Genomic DNA, 21,355 nt, shown 5'->3' with positions numbered 1-21,355 from the left:
GAAAAATTCCAACTAGGTATTGTATGTTCAAGACCACATAACAAATGAGCTCCAGAACAGATGCTTTTGTCACTAGGATTAAGGCAAAAAAGGAAAATATGAATAAGGAATTGATTGCTCTCAGTTTCTTGGAAGATTTTAAAAGTCGATTGTTTTCTGATATAATTAAGTGCATTTTAAGAATGATGGCTGGTAATTAGATAACCTGAAACAAGCCCCATTTCGAATGCCAGCCTGTCATTAAGGTATCTATTGTTGAAATGCTCTCCTTGCCCTCTAGTGTGGAATCTAAGCAAAGACAATTGATACTTCACTTTGCAGAACTGCCTCTCTTAAAATACCTGCTCATTGGCATTCATTTTTTAATGTTATAAGTCCAATTAATTTGCATTTAGCCGTTTGGAACAGAATGTTCTTTACAAACGTGTTCCATAAATTTATCCATTTTGAAAACAACGTGGCCCAGGAAAATTTCTAATTACGTATATAGTTAGCATACAAACATCATTAATGCGGACCATAGAAGGAGATTTTGCCTTCAACATTCAAAATTATTTTTTTCAGTGTATGTGACTGCCTCAGTACATTTTTCTCAGTGTATAGATGTATAGCAGTTCTCTTAGCCACTCAGCTTTGCAAGTGTGCCTGCTAAAGGAATGTTGGAGTCTGGGGATGAAACATGAAAAGCATTGTGGAGTTCATCGGAAACCCGGAACATGCCAGTTACTCAGGCTGGGACTTTGGGTGTGTCACTTTCCATCTTTAGTCTACAGTTTCCTCATCCATAGACTGAAGGATGTTGGGCGGCCTTCACTGTTCGTCCCAGCCTAAGTGACATGACACTGTGTGTGATCAGAGGAAAGCCAGTGATTTCATGCTGCTGGTGGTGGCAAAGTTGGTGATGCTGTTTCAATAACAGATTTATTTATTTATTTTTGTGAAGAGGGTCTCTTAAGAAAAATCAGTCAAGAACCAGCGACCAGCATTTGTACTAGTTCTGTGGAAGCTTGTACAAATTATTTAAGCTTTCTGAGCCTCAATATCTACATATAACAAAAGAAATAAAACTTACTTTATGTGATTGGAGGTCTCTGGGTACTATTGCAAACAGTTGGTGCTCAGCTACTGACTGAAAGGTTTGCAGTTTGAATCTACACAGAAATGCCATGGAAGAAAGGCCTGGAAATTTACTTCCATAAGATTACAGCCATTGAAAACCCTATGGAGCACAGTGGTACTATGACACACATGTGATCATCATGAGTTGAAATTGACTAGATGACAATGAGGTTTTTTTTCCCTTTAAATATATGACTGTCTTGAAATTTAAATAAAATACCATCTGTAAAGTAAGTGGCATATTTTCTACTTTTTCTAAATATTAGTTTTTTTCTTATAAAATTCCAGTGGCTCTTCAACTCACTCCTTGTTTTCTTCTTCCCAGTTCAGAGAACCCATGATACCCAGGAATGCAGAAGCTGTCTAGCAGTCTTACTTCTTGCTAATTTCAAACTATAGTTCCTGATTCCAATTGCTCTTGCCTTAGGCTGGATTCTCTGTAGAAACGAAACTAGTGAACAGTACATATATAAATATTCAGAGAGAGATTTATGTCAAGGAAATGACTCACACAGCTGTGAAAGCTGTCAAGTTCCAAATTCATGGGCTAGGTGTCAGGCTGAAGGCTTCTCCTGACTCACATAGTAGCAGGGGCTGGCAAACCCAAAACTGGCAGGTCAGATGGCAGGCTGCTGATTCATAGGGCTATAGAAGCTGGAGAATCTCAAAATCAGCAGGCTGCCAGGTCAAGTCCCAAGAACCAGAGGGCAGATGATGACAAGCCAGATGCAGAATCAAGAGCAACCAAGAGCTTTTTCAGAGCATCCATATATATACTGGATGCATGCCACACCCCCAAGGAAACTCCCTCACATTGGATCACAAAATGAAGGATAACTACATCAGATCACAAAATGGAGGATAATTACGGCAGATCAAAAAATGAAGGACAATTATATAATATTGAGAATCATGGCCTAGCCAAGTTGGCACATAACATTAACCGTCCAAAAAAACCAAAACCAAACCCAGTGCCGTCGAGTTGATTCCGACTCATAGCGATTAACCATCACACTCCTTCAATTCCCTGGCCTGCTTTCATTTTCTCATACTTGTCCTGTTCTTTGTCTTTCCTGACTTGAAACCTTTCTCTGTGCTGTTCCTTCTAACTGGGATGCCCATCCCACCTCCAACCTTTGCTTCTTTTTCAGATCTCAGATCAAACATCATTTCCTTGTTAAGGCTTTCTTATTCATCAGACTTGGCTAAGACCCTCGATTTGTGTACTCATAGCTGCCGGAATATCCTATACATGGAAGTTGTCACAATTATCATAATAGATTATGTGCATATTTGTTTAATTTCTGTTCTTCTCATGTAGACAATAAGTACTTGATAAAGGTCCCCTATATGCCCACGTATGCCTGCTTTCCATGGTGTGTCCAGCCAAGACACAGTGCTTTGCACCTAATGGATACATAATAAATCTTTGTGAAGTAAATAAACAATTGTGTTTGTCAAATTCCAGATAACAGGATTTCTAGACTTCATCTTGCAACAAAGAGTAGCAAAGTCTGTGCTCTTTTTTTACTGGTAGGGAATTAGGTTATTAGTTAGACAAGGTTTTTATAACCTTGAACCAAATCGCTTAATTTGGTGTTCGTTTTCTCATTTTGAAAAAAAAGCTATGTACAATTGTAAACTACTTATCTCAAAAAGTGTTGCTTTATTCTTGAAATACACTTGTAAAAGATTTGCCACACCTTTAAATTTAAATATTTCAGATTACATTAGAAAAGCAAATTGTTATTTCAAAGTCCCCTCAGCCTTTGAACCAGTAGGTAAAGGTTAGAATTACTTTAGATTCTCTCTTTTCCAGCTAAGCCATAATCTCCTTCAATTTCTGTTGGTTGATCTCTTAAAATATCAGAAGAAACCTCAAAAACAAAAACAAAAAAGAAATTTCATTCTAGTGGAGCTACTAAAAAATTTAACCCAAGCTTATAAATATGCCTATTATATTAATATTTTAATTTATTTATTGAATTTCTGTCAATTTATAGGGTCAATTCTCTGCATAGCAATGCAATAATAATGCTAGTTAAGATGCTCTTAATAATGTTAACAATATAAACTTTGCAAATGTACTGTTTGAAAATAAATAAGAGAATAAACTGAGAAAATGAAATTGAATGAAGAAAGTCAACATTTATACAATGAACTATCCAAAGACTTTAAGGAGATGATGCTTATGGACTAGGAAGCAGGCTAACGTCAGTTTTTAGAAGGTTCTCCCCACCTACCAGCCCTCGACATGGGAATTCCTTTCCTTTCCTCTGTCCTCCTATTTTACTCACACAACACCATACCACCATGAAATCTCATCAGAAGCTCCAGAGTCCTAATACTTTCTCATGCAAAAACAAATGATAATAGAATCCAACTGCCCAAAAAGAATTCGCTGCCTACTGCTACTGTTTTTTTTTTTTTCTCTCTCATACCCTATACTATAAACCAGAAAAATCAAGCCAGTTATCCTTGAATCTATTCCAACTCATAGCTACCTCATGTAAGTCAGAATAGAACTGTGCTCTATACGGTTTTCAATGGCTGATATTTTGGAAGTAGATCACCAGGCCTTTCCTCTAAGGTGCCTCTGACTGGACTTGAACTTCCAACCTTTTGATTAGCAGCCAAGCGCATTAGCTTTTACGCCACTGAGGAAGCCTAAACTATATTAAAAAAAAAAAAAAAACTATACCATCAAAAATTAAATTTTGCTAGGTAGTTTCCCTTATTATTTTAATAGAAGACTCGCCCTTGTCTTATTATAAATGGAGTGATCCTTTGCAAAGAAAATACAGAGAAAACAGATGGAATTGGATTGAAAACACATCCATTCTGTTCACTCTCCATCCACTTTTTTACTACGGACAAGTTATATTTCCTTTTTGTTCTTAATCTTCAATCTCAAGAGCAGCTGCTTGGAAAATAGGTTAATAAAAACTGATCAGTAATTATCTGTTGGCATACCATAAAGATAAAATACATTTCAAGTAAAATGCTTCATCTTTCTTAGCAAAAACATAATTCTGAATATAAAGGATTATTATATTTTAAAAACCTTTTTTATAGTAAAGGTACCTTAATTTCTTAAAAAGTAAATGATAAGAAAGTACATCTTGGCATCCCTGGTATATTTTCAAGGGGAAATGGCTTTTAATAATTAAAGTAGTGTACAGGAAAAAATATGTGCTTTCTTATTCAGTAAGTCCATGAACTCTGGATGTGTAAACAGTGAGGCCCAATTGTAAATGTTACAAGCACATGGGAAAAATTTTGATTAAGAGCACCAACATTTTATAACTAAGCTCTAAAAAAAAAATTAGACTTAAGATAATATATACTCTATCAGTTGTCTTTCCTTTTACTTACTAGGGGTTTTATGAGAAAAAAATCAATTATAGTCAAGCATTTCTAAACATTTCAGTATAAACAGTTTTTCTCTATACAGTAATTTTTCATAATAAAGTTCATTGCTGTGCAGAATCATTAAAGAATTTTAAAAAGAAAAATGGAAATGTTTGTTATCTTAGGGAAAGCATAGAAGCTTAGATGAATTAAAACTTGAAGGTCATCCACTCTAGTAGACTCTCGAAGTTCTGAGTTTAGAGATCTTAAGCAGAGCTCAAGAATTTGCATTTTTCTAAAATTCCCCAAATAATTCTGATCCAATCAGCCTAGTTTGGGTCCTAGCGCTAGAGTTTCAGAACAAAACTCGATGCCGTACTATTACATATGAGGGAGGGAACCCACAAAAAAAAAGAGTGAAGTATGTGGCACAATACCATTTATATAAATTAAATTATATGCACACAAAACAATGCAACTTTTGAAAGAAAATATACCAAAAGATAAAAATGAAAGACCACAGAATGATTGCTTATGGACATAAAGGAAATGGGAGTGAGAAATGGAAATAAAAGGGGATACATATGTGAATAAATTTTAAAACATTGAAAGAATGAACACCCATTGCCAAGGAGTCAATTCAGACTTATAGCAACCCTACAGGACAAAGAAGAACTGCCCCATAGGGTTCCCAAGAATGTAAATCTTTAGCAAAGAAGACTGCCACATCTTTCTCCCACAGAGCGGTAGGTGGGTTCCAACCACCCACCTTTCAGTTAACAGTTGAGCACTTAACCACTGCACAGCCAGGGCACCTCAAAGCAATGAACAGGTTGTAATAAAAGGGAAAAGGCATTTTAGGGGAAGAGTAATGTCCCACTAGTTATGTTGATGGATTATATCTTCATCTTAATGCTTCTTCACTCTAGCACCAAAATTCTACTAACAATAGCTGTTGTTGTCATTAGGTGTCATGGAATCAGTTCCAACCCATAGCAACATTATGTACAACAGAATGAAACACTGCCCAGTCCTGTGCCATCCTCACAATCTTTGCTATGTTTGAGCCCACTGCTGCAGCCACTGTGTCAATCCAATTCATTAAGGGTCTTCTGATTTTTCACTGGCCCTCTACTTTACCAAGCATGATATCCTTCCCCAGGGACTAGTTCCTCCTGATAACATGTCCAAACTACGTGAGATGAAGTCTCGCCATTCTCTCTTCTAAGGGGCATTCTGGCTCTACTTCTTCCAAGAAAGATTTGTTTGTTCTTCTGTCAGTCCATGGTATATTCAATATTCTTTGACAACACCATAATTCAAAGGCATCAGTTCTTCTTTGGTCTTCCTTATTCACTGTCTAGCTTTCACATGCCTTGAAGCAAATGAAAATACCACGACTTAGGTCAGGCATGCCTTGGTCCTCAAAGTGATGTCTTCACTTTATAACACTTTAAACAGGTCTTTGACAGAAGATTTTGCTCAAATCAAATACATCATTTGATTTCTTGATTGCTGCTTCCATGGGCATTGATTGTGAATCCAAGTAAAATGAAATCCTGGACAACTTCAACCTTTTCTCCTTTAATTATAATGTTGCTTATTGGTCCATTTGTAAGGATTTTTGTTTTCTTAATTTTTTTTTTTATGTTGAGGTGTAATCCATACTGAAGGTTGTGGTCTTTGATTTTTATCAGTAAATGCTTCAAGTCCTCTTCACTTTCAGCAAGCAAGGGTGTGTCATCTGCATAATGCAGGTTGTTAATGAGTCTTCCTCTAATCCTGATGCCCCATTCTTCATAGTCTGGCTTCTCAGATTATTTGCTCAGCATACAGATGTCATAAGTATGGTGAAAGAGTACAACCCAGACACATACCTTTCCTGATTTTAAACCACACAGTATCCTCTTGTTCTGCTCCAATGACTACCTCTTGGTCTATGTACAGGTTCCGCCTGAGCACAATTAAGTGTTCTGGAATTCCCATTCTTTGCAATGTTATCCATAATTTGTTATGATCCATGTTGTTGAATGCCTTTGAATACTCAATAAAATACAGGTAACTATCTTTCTGGTATTCTCTGCTTTCAATCAAGATCCATCTGACGTCAACAATGATATCTCTCATTATATCCTCTTCTGAATCTGGCTTTAATTTCTGGCAGTTCTCTGTTGATGTACTGCTGCAACTGTTTTTGAATTATCTTTAGCTTAATTTACTTGCATGTGATATTAATGATATTTACCAATTCCTGCAATATGAAATTGATCAAACGTGCAATCAATATGCATTAATAATACTGGTGATTAGAATGTGAAAGTTGGAAACAAAGAAGAAGGATTGGTATTTGGAAAATACGGCATTGGTGATAGAAACGACGTGGGAGATCACATGATAGAATTTTGCAAGACCAACGACGTCTTCATTGCAAATACCTTCTTTCAACAACATAAAAGGTGACTATACACATGGACCTTGCCAGGTGAATACACAGGAATCAAATTGACTACATCTGTGGAAAGAGACGATGGAGAAGATTATCAGTCAGAACAAGGCCAGAGGCCGGCTGTGGAACAGACCATCGATTGCTCCTATGCAAGTTCAAGTTGAAGCAAATGAAAATTAAAACAAATTCACAAGAGTGAAAGTACGACCTTGAATACATTCTGCCTCAATTTAGAGACCATTGCAGGAATAGATTTGATACATTGAACACTAATGACCAAAGACCAGACAAGTTGTGAATGACACCAAGGACATCATACATGAAGAAAGCAAAAAGTCATTAAAAAGACAGGAAAGAAAGAAAAGATCAAAATTAATGTCAGAAGAGACTGAAAGTTGCTCTTGAACGTAGAGTAACTAAAGTGAAAAGAAGAAACGATGAAGTAAATGAGCTGAACAGAAGATTTCAAAGGGCAGCTTGAGAAAACAAAGTAAAGTATTAGAATGAAATGTGCAAAGACCTGGAGTTATAAAACCAAAAGGGAAGAACACACTTGCCATTTCTCAAGCTGAAAGAACTGAAGAAAAAATTCAAGCCATGAGTTGCAATACTGAAGGATTCTATGGACAAAAAATGAATGACACAGGAAGCATCAAAAGAAGACGGGAGGAATATACAGAGTCACTGTACCAAAAAGAATTGGTTGACAGAAGATAGCATATGATCAAGGACAAATGGTATCGAAGGAAGAATCCCAAGATGCACTGAAGCCACTAGTGAAAAACAAGGCTCCAGGAATTGATGGAAAACCCATTGAGATGTTTCAACAAATGGATACAATCCTGGGAGAACCTGCTTATCTATGCCAAGAAACTTGAAAGACAGCTATCTGGCCAACTTACTGGAAGAAATCCATATTTGTACCCATTCCAAAGAAAGATGATTCAACAGAATGAGGAAATTATCCAACAATATCATTAATATCACAAGCAAGTAAAATTATGCTAAAGCTAATTCAAAACCAGTTGCCACAGTACCTCATTAACAGTAGCTAGCATGCTGTAAAAGTACTAAACTGAGTACTTAGGTTGGAATGTGAAAGTTTTACCCGTAACAATCCTTTCAGAGAGATTCCATTTGTGTTGCTATTTTACAGGTAAGGAAGCTGAAGCAAGAGTTTGAATTACTTTTCTAAATATAGGCATAAAATAATTCATGACTCAACAAAATATATTCTGCAACTGATGTCTTATTATAAAGAGTCTGCAGATGAACTTTAAGTTGTATTTCATTACAGGTAGGAGGACCTTATTACTTACTGAACAAACCAGGATACTTCGCTGATAATGGGGGTAGGCAAGCACTGAAAATAATCGAAATCACAAAATTTAAAAAATATTTTTTCTTTACTAAAATGGTTTATTGCATTGCTATACTTATAAAATGGTTTTTTCAAAAGAATATTTTTTAAAAAATAGAATTCTGTCTAAAGAATAGAATAACACATATTTGTACACTTTTTAAAAAATCACGTCTCTGATAAATTAGCACACACGGTCATCCTATATAGGAATATCAGTTTTCTTTTGTATTTGAAAGATCTTGCCCTCACCTGTAGCAATAATTACAGCAGTCTAGGGGGTTTGCAAAACAGCCCTAGTGGGCAGTGGTTAAGCACTTGGCTACTAAATGAGAGGTCGGCAGTTTGAACCCACTAGCTGCTCGAGGGAGAAAGATGTGGCAGTCTGCTTCCATAAAGATTACAGCCTTAGAAACCCTATGGGGCAATTCTACTCTGTCCTAGGGGCTCGCTATGAGTTGGAATCATCTTGACAGCAATGAGTTTGGTTTACAGGTTTGGGGGTCTGCAAAGGAGAATGTCAGTGGACAGAAGTTAAAGGGATTCTGGGAAGGAAGAACAGAAGTGGGAGATGTACAGATTTCTCCTGTCCTGAAATGAAAGCAATAGTGGACAGGACCATTTGGATAGGCCACTCCAGAGATATTCACATTGAAAGTGCTAGGCTAAGATACACCAGACCTAGCAGCTGCATATAAAATATGTAATAAAATTGAATAGCACTGGAACCCATAGGAGGATAGACAGGTAAAGAAATCAACCATGCTTCTGTCATGGTAGAGAAGAAATGCAAAAGAAAATGGTGTATGATCACAAACAAGGCACAAGAAGAACGCATTTTTAGAAAACTGAAAGTCAAATCAAATGACTGTAAGGTCACAAACTAGGCCCCAAATGTATTTTCTGAATACTGAAAGGAAAGATATCCTCAAAATGTCTATGGATTTTCTCCTGGGGCTTCAAAGCTGTATCTTTGTCTATAAAGATTCTATTCTTCCTTGCAAAACTTCTCAAGCTTTCACTGTAAATAGAGCCTTCCTGTTTAGGAAATCCCAGACTTCTTCCTGCCAGCAGATGAGAAAAATCATCCAGACTGTGAAGGCTTAGTACTCACTCTTCCCTTTTCTATTCTTAGATTGGGCATGTATTTTCTTGTTTGTTACTGCTGCAAATTGGCAGAGTAGTGACTCAAAGGAAAAAAATGGCAAGAGATAACTTCCCCTCCACATAGCCTAGAGCTGTGCTAAATAAAATTGAGATTTAAAAAAAAAAAAAGAGGAAAACATGTATAAAACTGAGTATTTAAGTTGCAGTGTAAAAGTAGGCCAGAAGAATGAGAATGTTGAGTTGACTTAAGATTATGAGAGTAGAAAATAGAAGAAATGAGGCAGATGAAGGAGGAAATAATAAAAGTTATGGCATGTGATAAACTTTCCATGGATGTACTATATCTGCATACTATTTTTATCACCTGAGGGCCAAAAAAATAGTTGCCATCCCTGTGGCAACACATTAGGGCTGTCTAGGAATAGCAATCCTTCTAATTGAACTGAATTTTAAAAAATAAAGGATCCACTAGATCTTCATAAATGAATGTGTTGAACATGGTACTTTATTACCTTTGAAGATAAAAATGTTTAAATGCATTGCAAAATGGAAGAAAATGGCAAAATAACTACGGATGGAATGAAATTTTAAGATAGACACCCAGACACATGTTCCCTTGTACCTTTATTCCTTCAGCAGCATGCATAGTTTTGAGGAAGTTCTGATACCTCACAAATAGAGAAATTACTTCTGATAGCCAAGTTCAACAGGTTTAAGATTTAAAATTGAGGTCATAAACATGAGATTTGTGTGAAAACTACTAGCTGAAAGGTTGGCAGTTTAAACTCACCCAGAAGTATCTCAAAAGACAGGCCTAGTGATCTTCTTCTGAAATGTTACAGCCGTGAAAACCCTATGGAACAGTTCTATTCTGCACACGTGGGGTCACCATGAGTCTAAATCAATTCAATTGCAGCTAACAACAACAAATACGTGTGTATGTGTGTCTGGTGTGTGAGTGTGTGTATGATGTATATGTACATATGTACATTCACAGACATACATGTGGACTTGGTGAAGATTTAGAAGAAGGATATGTATACTTGGAACCCAAAGTAAGAAGAAAACCTGTTCAACACCTTCTGTAGTCCCCCTTGATGAGGGTCCCCATGGGTTGGTAAGCCAAGTCAATACAGTGCAATATGTCTCTCTAGCAGGAAGGGTGGGCAGATTTGAATTTGGGGATAAGCCCGGTAGGTAAAAGCTTTAAGGTCAGGCCTGGGGATGGCTTTAGGGTATCAGAAAAAAACTTAATTTAGATGACAGGTTACGTTTTATAATTCTAGGCAAGACAATATTTGAAGTAAAAAAGGTAAGTTTCAAGATTTAGTATGCTATTGACCCAATAGCTACATCGCCAAGTTGGTAAATAGAGGTATTAAATTAGGTAATTTATATATTTTAGCAGGAGAAATCAAGGTATAATATGAAGCAATTAAGATCTTCCATCAAGAAATGGTGTCTTAATTCTTCTTGTTTTTTAGATGTGAATGGCTCTTTGGTCAGTATCAATAAATCTCAGATTCTGAACGATAAAACCTATTATAAAGATTGTGTAGATTGAAAATAGTTGTCTAAACTCAAATGTCTTTCATTTTATTGTTTTTCATGGCCTGACCAAGCAAAGGCTAAAATATGGATGAGACACTGGCTATGTTTTCTGAACAGCTCCAGAAAACATCACCAAAATATTAAAAAAAAAAAAAAAGAGCTATTTAATGTAATTGATATCCATAAAATACAATCATAACCCTATCATAGATGACAATTTATAAGAAAACAGGTTTATCAGAATTAACACTATTCAATAACTAAATGGATTTCATAGATGTTGACAAGTATTAAATCAGGAAGAATTTCAAAGAATATAAAATCATTTTTAAATATTATACTTCTCCCAAAATACTTCTTTTTTCTAGACCCAGAGTAAAAAATGACCAAAGGTCATAATAATGTTATCCTGAACTTGGCCCAAAAGCATTCTGGTGGCAAAAGTTGTTTGATTTAGGATTGATCAGCCAGTCATAATAAACATTATTAAATATAAAAAGCTAATTCTTTCTTATATGGTAGTGTCTGATTTTTAGGTGATTGTGTTTAGCATGGATTTATGAACTTTTTTCTAAAGGAAAGTTTCAGGGCCTCAGGAATATTGTTCTACTACATTCTAGGCCATTTGGCCTTGATTGATTTCTAAGTATATAGGCATCTTTCATTAGATGTCGAAAATTGGCAAAATGAAGGCTTTTAAACAAGATTTAAATTTTACAAAAAGACTTGACTATAAGTTGAGTTTGACCGGTCAATTCTTGCAGGAAATTTTCAGAATCTGAGAGCCTGTACCAGCCAGGATGCTCAGAGAAGCAAAGAGAACTTACATTTGAGTACCAGCTGGTACTAAAGATTGGCTTCTAATAGAACATTTGTGATTACATTCCAAAGCCAACTATAAATAATTTTTCTCTAGTTTTGTTTTTCTCTCATATATATTTATTTCAGATACCGAACACTCTCTTTTTGTACATCATTTACCATCCATTTTGAGACATACAGGTACGTTTTTTAAATAAAATACTAATTTTACTTTACAAATAGATACCTGGAAGTTATCCAATTTGTTATTAACAGAATCTTTTAAAGAAAATTGAACTAAAGCTAGGAGAGAAATTAATGATGGCACACCGTAACCTCTCGAAAAATTTCTTGAGTTTTCCCCCTTGGGATTAGAACATGAAACAATGAAGAACACAAATAAGGAAATAAATCGGAGAGGAAAAATAAATTGTTACTATTTCTCAAGTTCAATTATTATCTTCTTGCAAGGCAATGTGTTTTAAAACAAACTTAAATATTCTTAATATATATTTCCTCTACATTTAAGTTTTACAAATTAAGCATCAAGAAAGCTCACAGCACAGGATAGCTCTGATTTCAGCAGGGAATTCTCACCTTGGTATATGCATTGTGACTGAACAGGGTATGAGAATTCTCCTGTTCATCACTCAGTGAGAAGGACAAATGACTGAACGGTCCTGGGGTAAGACAGTCAGCATGGGAGAGGGTCTGTGGTTGCAGCAAGGACTTAGCAGGAGGATAGAGTTTGGTCTGATATAAAGGATGGAGAGAAACAGTCTTGTGAGAGACTGTCACATCCTGGGAAGAAGAAAGGCATAAAGAGTATGTTAGCAGACAAAAGTAAAGCACATTTGGAATTAGGTCTAAATATTACAGAAGCTATGACAGAATCTCTTACTAGTAAGAAGAAAAACTCTCCTCATACACGGGACCCTCATAGGACACCTGTTATCATAGCGTATTGCTTGTCTCTTTCAATAATTCCTTTCTGCCACCACCTCCAGCCCCTTCTGCACAACAAAACAAGGGGCTGCAGAATGTGTCCTGAAGGGTGTAGAAGATTGTTATCTTTTAAAGTGTTGAAGAGAGCAGTGTTTTCAAGGAAGGAGAGATCTACCCTGAAGGGGAAGGCATGCAGCTAGAAAACTCTTCATTGAAGATGTAAGTAGCACTGGAAATTAATTCGAGGATGGTTGTGATTTGGCAAGAAAGAAATTGAGGTTGAAGGGGAGGGCACTGCAGAGAGTGTTAATATGTAAGCAGAAGTACAAAAGTACTGGTTTAGTTGACGGGACAGTAAGATGTCGAGATAGGCTGAATATGGAAAAGGGAGCAGCAAGAGGTGAGTCTGGAAAGAACGAATGAGGTCTTGAATTCCATGCAGTGTGTTGCTTTAGAAACTGGCAGCGGGACAAAGAGATGAGCCCAACTGTAGAGAGGAGAGCTAAGGAGGCCTTAACTAGAGGGGGTCTGTGGCATGGAAAGGAAATGAATGGGAAAGGCTTTGAGGAAGTAAGAGTTACTAAAGGAGGCCATGAGTTATGTGAACGGAACAAGAAAACCAGAAGAGTGAGAAGTCTTAAGCCTATAAAGCAAAGTCGCAAAAAGAGGTTGTGGCAGTCGTTTGCTGTGAGTTGATTCCAACTCATGACTACCTTATGTGACAGAGTAAAGCTACCCCACAGGGTTTCCTAGGCTGTAATCTTTATGGGAGCAGGTCGCCAGGTCTTTTCTCCCATGGAGCCACTGGTGGGTTTAAACCATCAACCTTTTGGTTAGCAGTCAAGTGCTTAACCATTGCACCGCTAGGGCTGCTTAAAAAGGGCTTACATACATGTATATATCTATGAAAGGAAATGGCTACTTTTTTGCAGACATATAAGCTCCTTTTATGTTTCTGAAATTTTACACATGAAAAAACAAACTGACAGTACTTATCCTACAGTCCTAAAACCCCTTTAGGATCTGAACCTTATGACATGAAACCTGCTTAATTCATCTTCCTATCCTCAGGGCCAAGCACAGTGCTGAATATACCAAAACCTAAACCAAACCCAGTAGTGTCGAGTAGATTCTGACTCATAGCGACCCTATAAGACAGAGTAGAACTGCCCCATAGAGTTTCCAAGGAGCGCCTGGCAGATTTGAACTGCCGACCTCTTGGTTAGCAGCCATAGCACTTAACCACTATGCCACCAGGGTTTCTGTGCTGAATATAGGAGGTGCTTAATGCATTGATGATTGAATTAATGATTTAAGACCTATATTTGATTTGTTGATTTAAGACCTATGTTTGATTTAAGACCTATATTTGATGGTATTAGATTTGTTCTTTTTTTGTAAGGTTTCTTTCTTGATTTGCTTTTTAAACATGCACAATTGAAATAATTTTCAATGAATTTGTTTTCAGCTAACAGGAACACAGAATGATTTTTGAAAACAAGTCTATATTTTCAGCTCAAAAGGTTATTCTTTCTTTCTTACCTAGTCAGATACGTATCATTTTTATCTTTTTAAATGTGGGAAAATTTTGACAGTTTAGAAAATTGAAATACCAGGTTTATTAAGTTTATAGAAATGAAGGGTTTTAATTCTTTGTACCTTGGAAAGATGATTAAATATGCTTATTTTAAATAGTTCCTTGTTTGTTCTTCCAGTGTTTATTTTTACATATCAACCAAATATAAATATACATTCTTATTTCATACACACACACACTTCCTATACAAAAGGGATATACTATAATACACCATATACAACATTCTGCATCTTGTTTGTTTCACCTGACATTTCTTGTACATACTTCTCTGTCATTACATGGAAGCTATTGATCTCCTACCAAGAAACATCCTTGAGTTATCTTACTGATTGTAATTGTCCTCCATTTGATTCTCTTGGAAATTCCAGGCACATCACCTAAAACATCGTCACCTAACATAACAAAGTTTACTTCCTGTTTTCAAGTTTTAGACTTTTCATTCCTTTCTCTTGTCTAACTGTATTGGCAAATACCCCTCACACTGTTAAGTAATAGGGGTGTTAGCAGGTATTCCTGTCTCATTCCTGACTTCAAAGGTATGCTTTAAGTGCTTGCCCGTTAAAGACAATATTGAGTTTTGGATTGAAATAGATATATTTTCATTTTTGTTTTATTTCTCAATCAAATATTTCATTATGTTATCAAAAACTATTTACATTTCTTAAGCAGTTCAAAAAATGGTTAACATGAAAACTGAGTAACAAGCTCAAGTCTGGCTATGGTTAAATAAACACTTGGCTGCTAACCAAAAAGTTGGTGGCTCGAACCTACCAGTGGCTCCTTGGGAGAAAAGACTGGGCAATCCGCTCCTATAAAGCTTTCAGTCTAGGAAACCCTGTGGGCAGTTCTACTGTGTCCTACAGGGTCACTATGAGTCAGAATGAACAGCACACAACAGCAACTTTGTTACTGATATTTACAGATGCCTTTTAAGAAGTGGTGAGCTGAACAGAATCTCTGTTTATATTCTGGCTTCAGTTTTTCTTGAGTGGTTAAGAACCCGTTCTCAGGATGTCAGGAGGCAAGATTATAGTGATTGGTGGAAAATAGGGGGTTCACCACATGGGGGAATCTGGTGGGGTGGGGTTTTAGCCAGTGGGGTCAGGGAGGGGGGCGGTGGAGGGAAGGTGTTCAAAATTGGTGTGCTTTTCTGTGTGTTATGCCTCTAAGCTCCCTATGACCGAGTAGGTCAAAGCTGAACATTCTGAAGGGTGAGATGGTCTCCTCAATTTATCCAGGAGCTGGGCAGGGAAGGGAGAGTTTTTTTTGTATTGTTCTAATTTCATTATTCACTTAATGAATTTTTTCATGATCAGAGAAATTTGTCTGGACTATTTCTATCTTGGTAATTAACAGGTTTTTCTTTGTGGGTGAACATATCGTAAGGTTTTGTGAAGGTTCCACAGGCATTAAAATGAAAAATATTTCTTTTTTTTTTTAGAATACAGAGTCCAAATTAAATATCAATAATATTTATTTTAGATGATCTATCTTTACCTACTTTTTCCACTTAATCTAGCATAAACAGAAACTGAGTTAAAGTATTTTACCACTAATATATTTTTACTTTTTCCTTGTCCTATCTCTTGTTTCTGCCTCATGAATGTGATGTTATATTTTGGTGTTTAGATACTCCTACTGATTATATTTCACTGTAAATTTTATCATTTTGCATTATAAGGAGGAGGGGGTCTTATCTGCTTGCTTAATGATTGTTTCTGCCTGAATTCAACCTGCACATTAAGATTATAAACTCTCCTTTCTCTGTGCTGCCTAAAATACTTTTTCTTTCTCAACTGTTCTCAAACATTTTAAGTGTGTCCCAGCTTAAAGGCTGAATTTGCCTTGTTATCCATTCTGGAAGGTGCTAGTTTTGTTTTGGGCTTTTAATTGGTGAGTAGAGATTATTTACATTTATTTTTCATACTAAATCAATGTTTTCTGGACCAGATGTTTTTGCAGGAGGTGCGTATGGGGAAGGGACCACTCCCTGGAATTGTCTTTGTGAGTGAGCCAGGGTTTGAGATGTGAGTTTGTTTAGCCTTTACTTCAAATAGGAAAGAATATCAGCCCTACAGTACTTTAAAAAAAAACACAGTACTTTACAAAGCAGAAATATTTCTCTGTGTCAAGGTGGCCACAGAGAAAGAGCCTCCTGGAAGTATGGTTTGCTGTGTGATTCAATGTAGAGCCTTACCTTCCCTGTTTCTCAGAACCAATTATGTCAGGGGAGTTTGCGTTGCCAACATATGCATGCGTACAAAGACGAGGGATTCTGGTTTTGTACTTTAGGGTGTGTCCACACATTTAAGAAGCATGTTTGTTGACGCTGCGATCCACAGTCACTGTATCCTAGCTCCATGTCCTCCAAAATGTATATCTGCTCATTCTCCTCAGTGCCTTTAGTGGCCACTCCACTTATTCTGTGCTTTGGAGTTTTAGTTGTCACCTAATTGTTTGTGTTTTAATAGGGATTTATGTTTTTGTTTTCTCCTTTTTGCTTTTGGATGTTAGCTATCAGAATAACAAAAGGTAATTAACTGCTGCTGACTTTAAAATGCCATAGTCAAAGAGGAATCTCACTTGTATTTTGAAAAGAGCCCTGGTGGCACAGTGGTTAAAAGCTACGGCTGCTAACCAAAAGGTTGGCAGTTTGAATCCACCAGCTGCTCCTTGGAAACCCTATGAGGCAGTCCTGCTCTGTCCTATGAGGTTGCTATGAGTCGGAATCGACTTGATAGCAACAGTTTTGGTTATTTATACATACATATATATATATATATACTCATAATGCACTCTGAAGTTTGTCACTTTATGAATACTTTCCCATGAGATAACTTGAGAACCTCTGTATGATCCAAAGATTGTCATGATCATTCTCCATCTCATTATTGTATTATACCAATTCTACATATTTTTTTTCACCGAGAAAGAGACTTATTTTTTGTTAAAAAGTACACAATACAAGACCTACTTTGTCACCATGGCTCATACATAGACACTTAACAAGCATTTATTGACTAAATTAACTTGGTTTGTAATACTAAAAATAAATGAAAGAGAAACACAAAGCTTTATAAATAATACAATGTAGTATTGAGTATGTGAATTAAAATGCTGGGTTCCACAGTTTCTATTTGTCTGCTTCCTGTACTAGGAGCAAAAGTGACAAAATCTGAGTCCCCTTGACTCTTCTTTCTTCACTTTTTCTTTTTACTTGATGTCACCTCCCATTCTTCATGTAGAAATTCAGTTCTAAACCCTTAAGCTCCAAACAACCCTTTTTGCTCCAACTGAAAAGACTCTTCTCTCACTCACTTAACCTTGCTGATTGACAGACTGAACAGGGTGAACGACTTTCAGCCATTGCGTTATTTAGCCAGACCCGTGCAGTTAAAGCATTCATCTATAATTTGGGTACAAAAGCTCTAGGAAGTAAACTCAGGGCTCCACAAGCAGGAGAATGAGGCAAAAGCTTAGGGAGCGATCAAATCTGAACTCTCCCTTCAGGTTTCCCAGTTCAATAGGAAACTTCTAAATAATGAAATTTATGGCTGCCTTTTTTTTTTTTTTAATATCAGAAGTAAATGAATTCAGGTAGGGAAGTAAGGAAACATAACTCCAATTCTACTTGTTTTACTACATAAAAAAATACTTTTTTTTTTTTTAGAGACAATAAAAACTAAGAAAATCCATGAGAATTATCCATTTAAAAAGACTTACTACATCCCAGTAAAAGCTGTGCTTTCCTCTCCCTGTTTTTTCTTTTGGCGGGGGCGGGGGTTCTACTTAATTTTTAAGGATATATATAGAGAGAGAGAGAGAGAGCCCTGGTGGTGCAGTGGTTAAGAGCTATGGCTGCTAACCAAAAGGTCAGCAGTTCGAATTCACCAGCTGCTCCTTGGAAACCCTATGGGACAGTTCTACTCTGTCCCATAAGGTTGCTATGAGTTGGAATCAACTTGACGGCAATGGGTGTGTGTATACATATACATATGTGTATATATACACATATATATATATAATCTGTAACCTCATACCACAATCCTTTTTTTCAAGTATTCCAGTTAAGGCAGCTACTTCATTGCAGGTTTTACCTTCACAGTTTTCTCATAAAACAGTGCTTTTATTGAAAAAGTCACCTACTCTAGATAAACAAACTATGGTACATACACACAATGGAGTTCTACACAATGATAAAGAACAATGTTGAATCTGCAAAGCATCTCACAACATGCATGAATCCAGAGGGTATCATGCTCAGTGAAATCAGTCAATCACAAAAGGACAAATATTGTGTGAGACCATTACTATAAAAACTCATGGAAAGGTTTATACACAAAAAGAAACAATCTTTGATGGTTACAAGGGAGGGGAAGGGTGGGGATGGAAAAACACAAAACAGAGAATAGATAAGTGGTAACTTAAAAAAAAAAAAAAAGAAGTTACCTACTTTAGGGAATAGATTTTCTCCTATTTATTTTTCCTTTCTTTAGGGCTCAAAAAAGTCACTTTTTGCATTTCATATTTGGAACATAAATGATATAAACTGAGAATATTTTTAAGTCTATACTTTGATCCAACCACATAGTAAAACTCCAATATAGTATTATTTGATCATTACTTCTTCAAATCTTCAGAGATGTTTTCTATGCTTTTTCTAATGGTATTTGATAACAAAGAAATAAATTTAATTTGTTATTCTATTGCTTTCTGTGTATTATTTTACAATGTTTACTGTAGCAGGACTGACACGTTTCCCCAATTAAATTGGCTTTTATATTTTCCTTTTTTAAGATTCCTCAAAAGAGACTTCTAAATATTCATCATTTACTTCAGCAAAACTTTAAACATTATAAAATTGAGCACCCCATGTCTTTAAACATTACCTGAAAATTGCACAGCATATTTATGCCTTAGATGCTTATTTTGTAAATGCCTAACTAATTATGCTGTCTTCATACTATTATTGGAGTCCTTGGGTGGCACAAACGGTAACACACTTGGCTTCTAACCAAAAGCTAGGGGCTCAAATCTACCTAGAGGTTTCTCAGGAGAAAGGCCTGACAATCTACTTCCAAAATATCACAGCCATTGAAATCCCTGTGGAGTGCAGTTCTACTCTGAAACCCATGGGGTCGCCATGAGTAGTAATCAACTCAACAGGCAATTGGTTTGATTTAGGTTTTTCAATATTATTAACTAAAATTCAAGGCAAAAATATAAACTCAGGGCTAGGTATATTAATAATTAGAATAGATATAAATCCATATTTCAAATAAAAATTAATTGAGTCAATTGGCCTGCTCCTTGTTAAATTCAAATAGGTTATATATAACATATTTATGGCTGATAACAAACTTATGCTAGACACAGAAATTGTGTCACCTCTGCCGTTTTCTTGTTGTTGCCTACACCTATATTGTCATTGTTGTTAGGTGCTGTTGAGGCAGTCTTAACCCACAGCAACCACATGTGACACAGTAGAATTACCTATAGAATTTTCTAGGCTCTAATCATACCTTTGGGAGCAGATCACTAAGTCTTTCTCCCTTGGAGCTGCTGGGTGGGTTGGAACTGCCAACCTTGTAGTTGGCAGCTGGAGGCTTAACTATTGTGTCACCAGGGCTTCATATGCCTATATTAGCAGTTGCAAGGGTTGTTTTATAAAGTCATTTGTCCATTTTATGAAGATTGTTTTAGTTAAAATGATAAATCATATGTCTCATTAACTAGGCAGATGAACTGCAGTAAGGTGCAACAGGCTGAAGGAAAACAGTGAGGGGCCATTGTTAATTACTCTAAGTTGGAGAGCCCTGACTTTTCCAGGAGATCTCACTGAGGTTTACATGTGACTTGTGACTGTCTAATGCACATACCTGCAAGGTAAACCCATATAAACCAGCAAAGCATAAAATCTTTCTTAATTATTTTAGCTAAGCAGTTGGCAAACTTTTCGGTAAAGAACCAGTTAGTAAATATTGTTAGCTTTGAGGACCATACCTTCTGTCACACTGCTCAATCCTACCACTGTAGCACGAAAGCAGCCATAGACAATTCATAAACAAATGGGCACGGCTGTGTTCCAATAAAACTTTATTTACAAAAATAGGGCCAGATTTGGCCACAGGCTATAGTTTGTGACACCTGTCTTGGATTTAAAAAAAAAAACCTGTAAAACCTCTCTGACTTTTGACCCACACATCCCCCTCCTTGCCCCAATGAATTATCTTGAGATTGGTGCATACTACTTTGGAGATCACTATTCTAAATGATTCTTGAAGAATGAACATTATTTTACCTGATTTAGTACTCAATAGATAAATCTTTTAATGTTTTAGTTCTTTGAGGGAAGGACAGGATCATAAAATAGCCTTGTATATATTTCTATTAATAAGATACATAACATAGCTATTTCTCATTAAATGCTTTAAACTGTTTTTCACTTCCTTGAGAACTGTCTTTTAAAATACAATTATACATACAAGTTTTTTTTTTTTTTTTAATAAGTTTTACTTGGGAAGCTAATTTATAAAAAGAAATTAATTATTTTGGTTGTTTATTGTATCACGTCCTGGAAATTTCAAGAACCCATTAAGCAAATAATATCTAGTTTATTAGGTTTAAAAAAAAAGACAAAAATGCAGAGTGAATAAATTAATTTAACTCTATTTATTAAAAGAACTATAAAAAAATATAGATGCTGCAAAAATGGGTTTTGACATCAAAAAATTAAGGCTGCAGCCATATCTGAGGCATTCAACACTCTAAGGAAAAAAAACAACAAAACAAAACACCTTCTACTCAACCATGCATTGAAACTTTTTAACTTCTGAAGCCTTTCCCACTGCAACAACAAAGGACATTTTAAGGCACTTTGGGCTCTTCGCATTTAAAGCCCGCACACCTGAAACTCTTTTGTTCCATCTCAGCATTTTATACCCACTTCCTCTCCTACAGTTTGGAGGAAAACAAAAAACCAAACCTGTTGCCATCGAGTTGATTCCTCTCTTCACACTATGTGCTGTTACGTGAGTACAAGACGCCTTTGTGAACTCAGAGCACCAGTTGGTGAAAT

At 36.2% G+C, this 21,355-nt stretch overlaps 1 protein-coding gene across 1 annotated transcript in view; it reads right to left on the bottom strand.

Moving 5' to 3' along the window:
- The window catches only part of MLIP (muscular LMNA interacting protein), a 147,915-nt gene that overhangs the window by 22,306 nt on the left and 104,254 nt on the right, over positions 1-21,355 (bottom strand). The window contains exon 13 of the mRNA XM_023544748.2: positions 12,333-12,536. Coding sequence (XP_023400516.2) covers positions 12,333-12,536 — 204 coding nt within the window. The remainder of the gene's footprint in view (positions 1-12,332; positions 12,537-21,355) is intronic.

Source organism: Loxodonta africana, chromosome 1, assembly GCF_030014295.1.
Source record: "Loxodonta africana isolate mLoxAfr1 chromosome 1, mLoxAfr1.hap2, whole genome shotgun sequence".
In the NCBI taxonomy this organism is placed as follows: Eukaryota; Metazoa; Chordata; class Mammalia; order Proboscidea; family Elephantidae; genus Loxodonta; species Loxodonta africana.
This window is presented reverse-complemented; position numbering and strand designations above follow the sequence as displayed.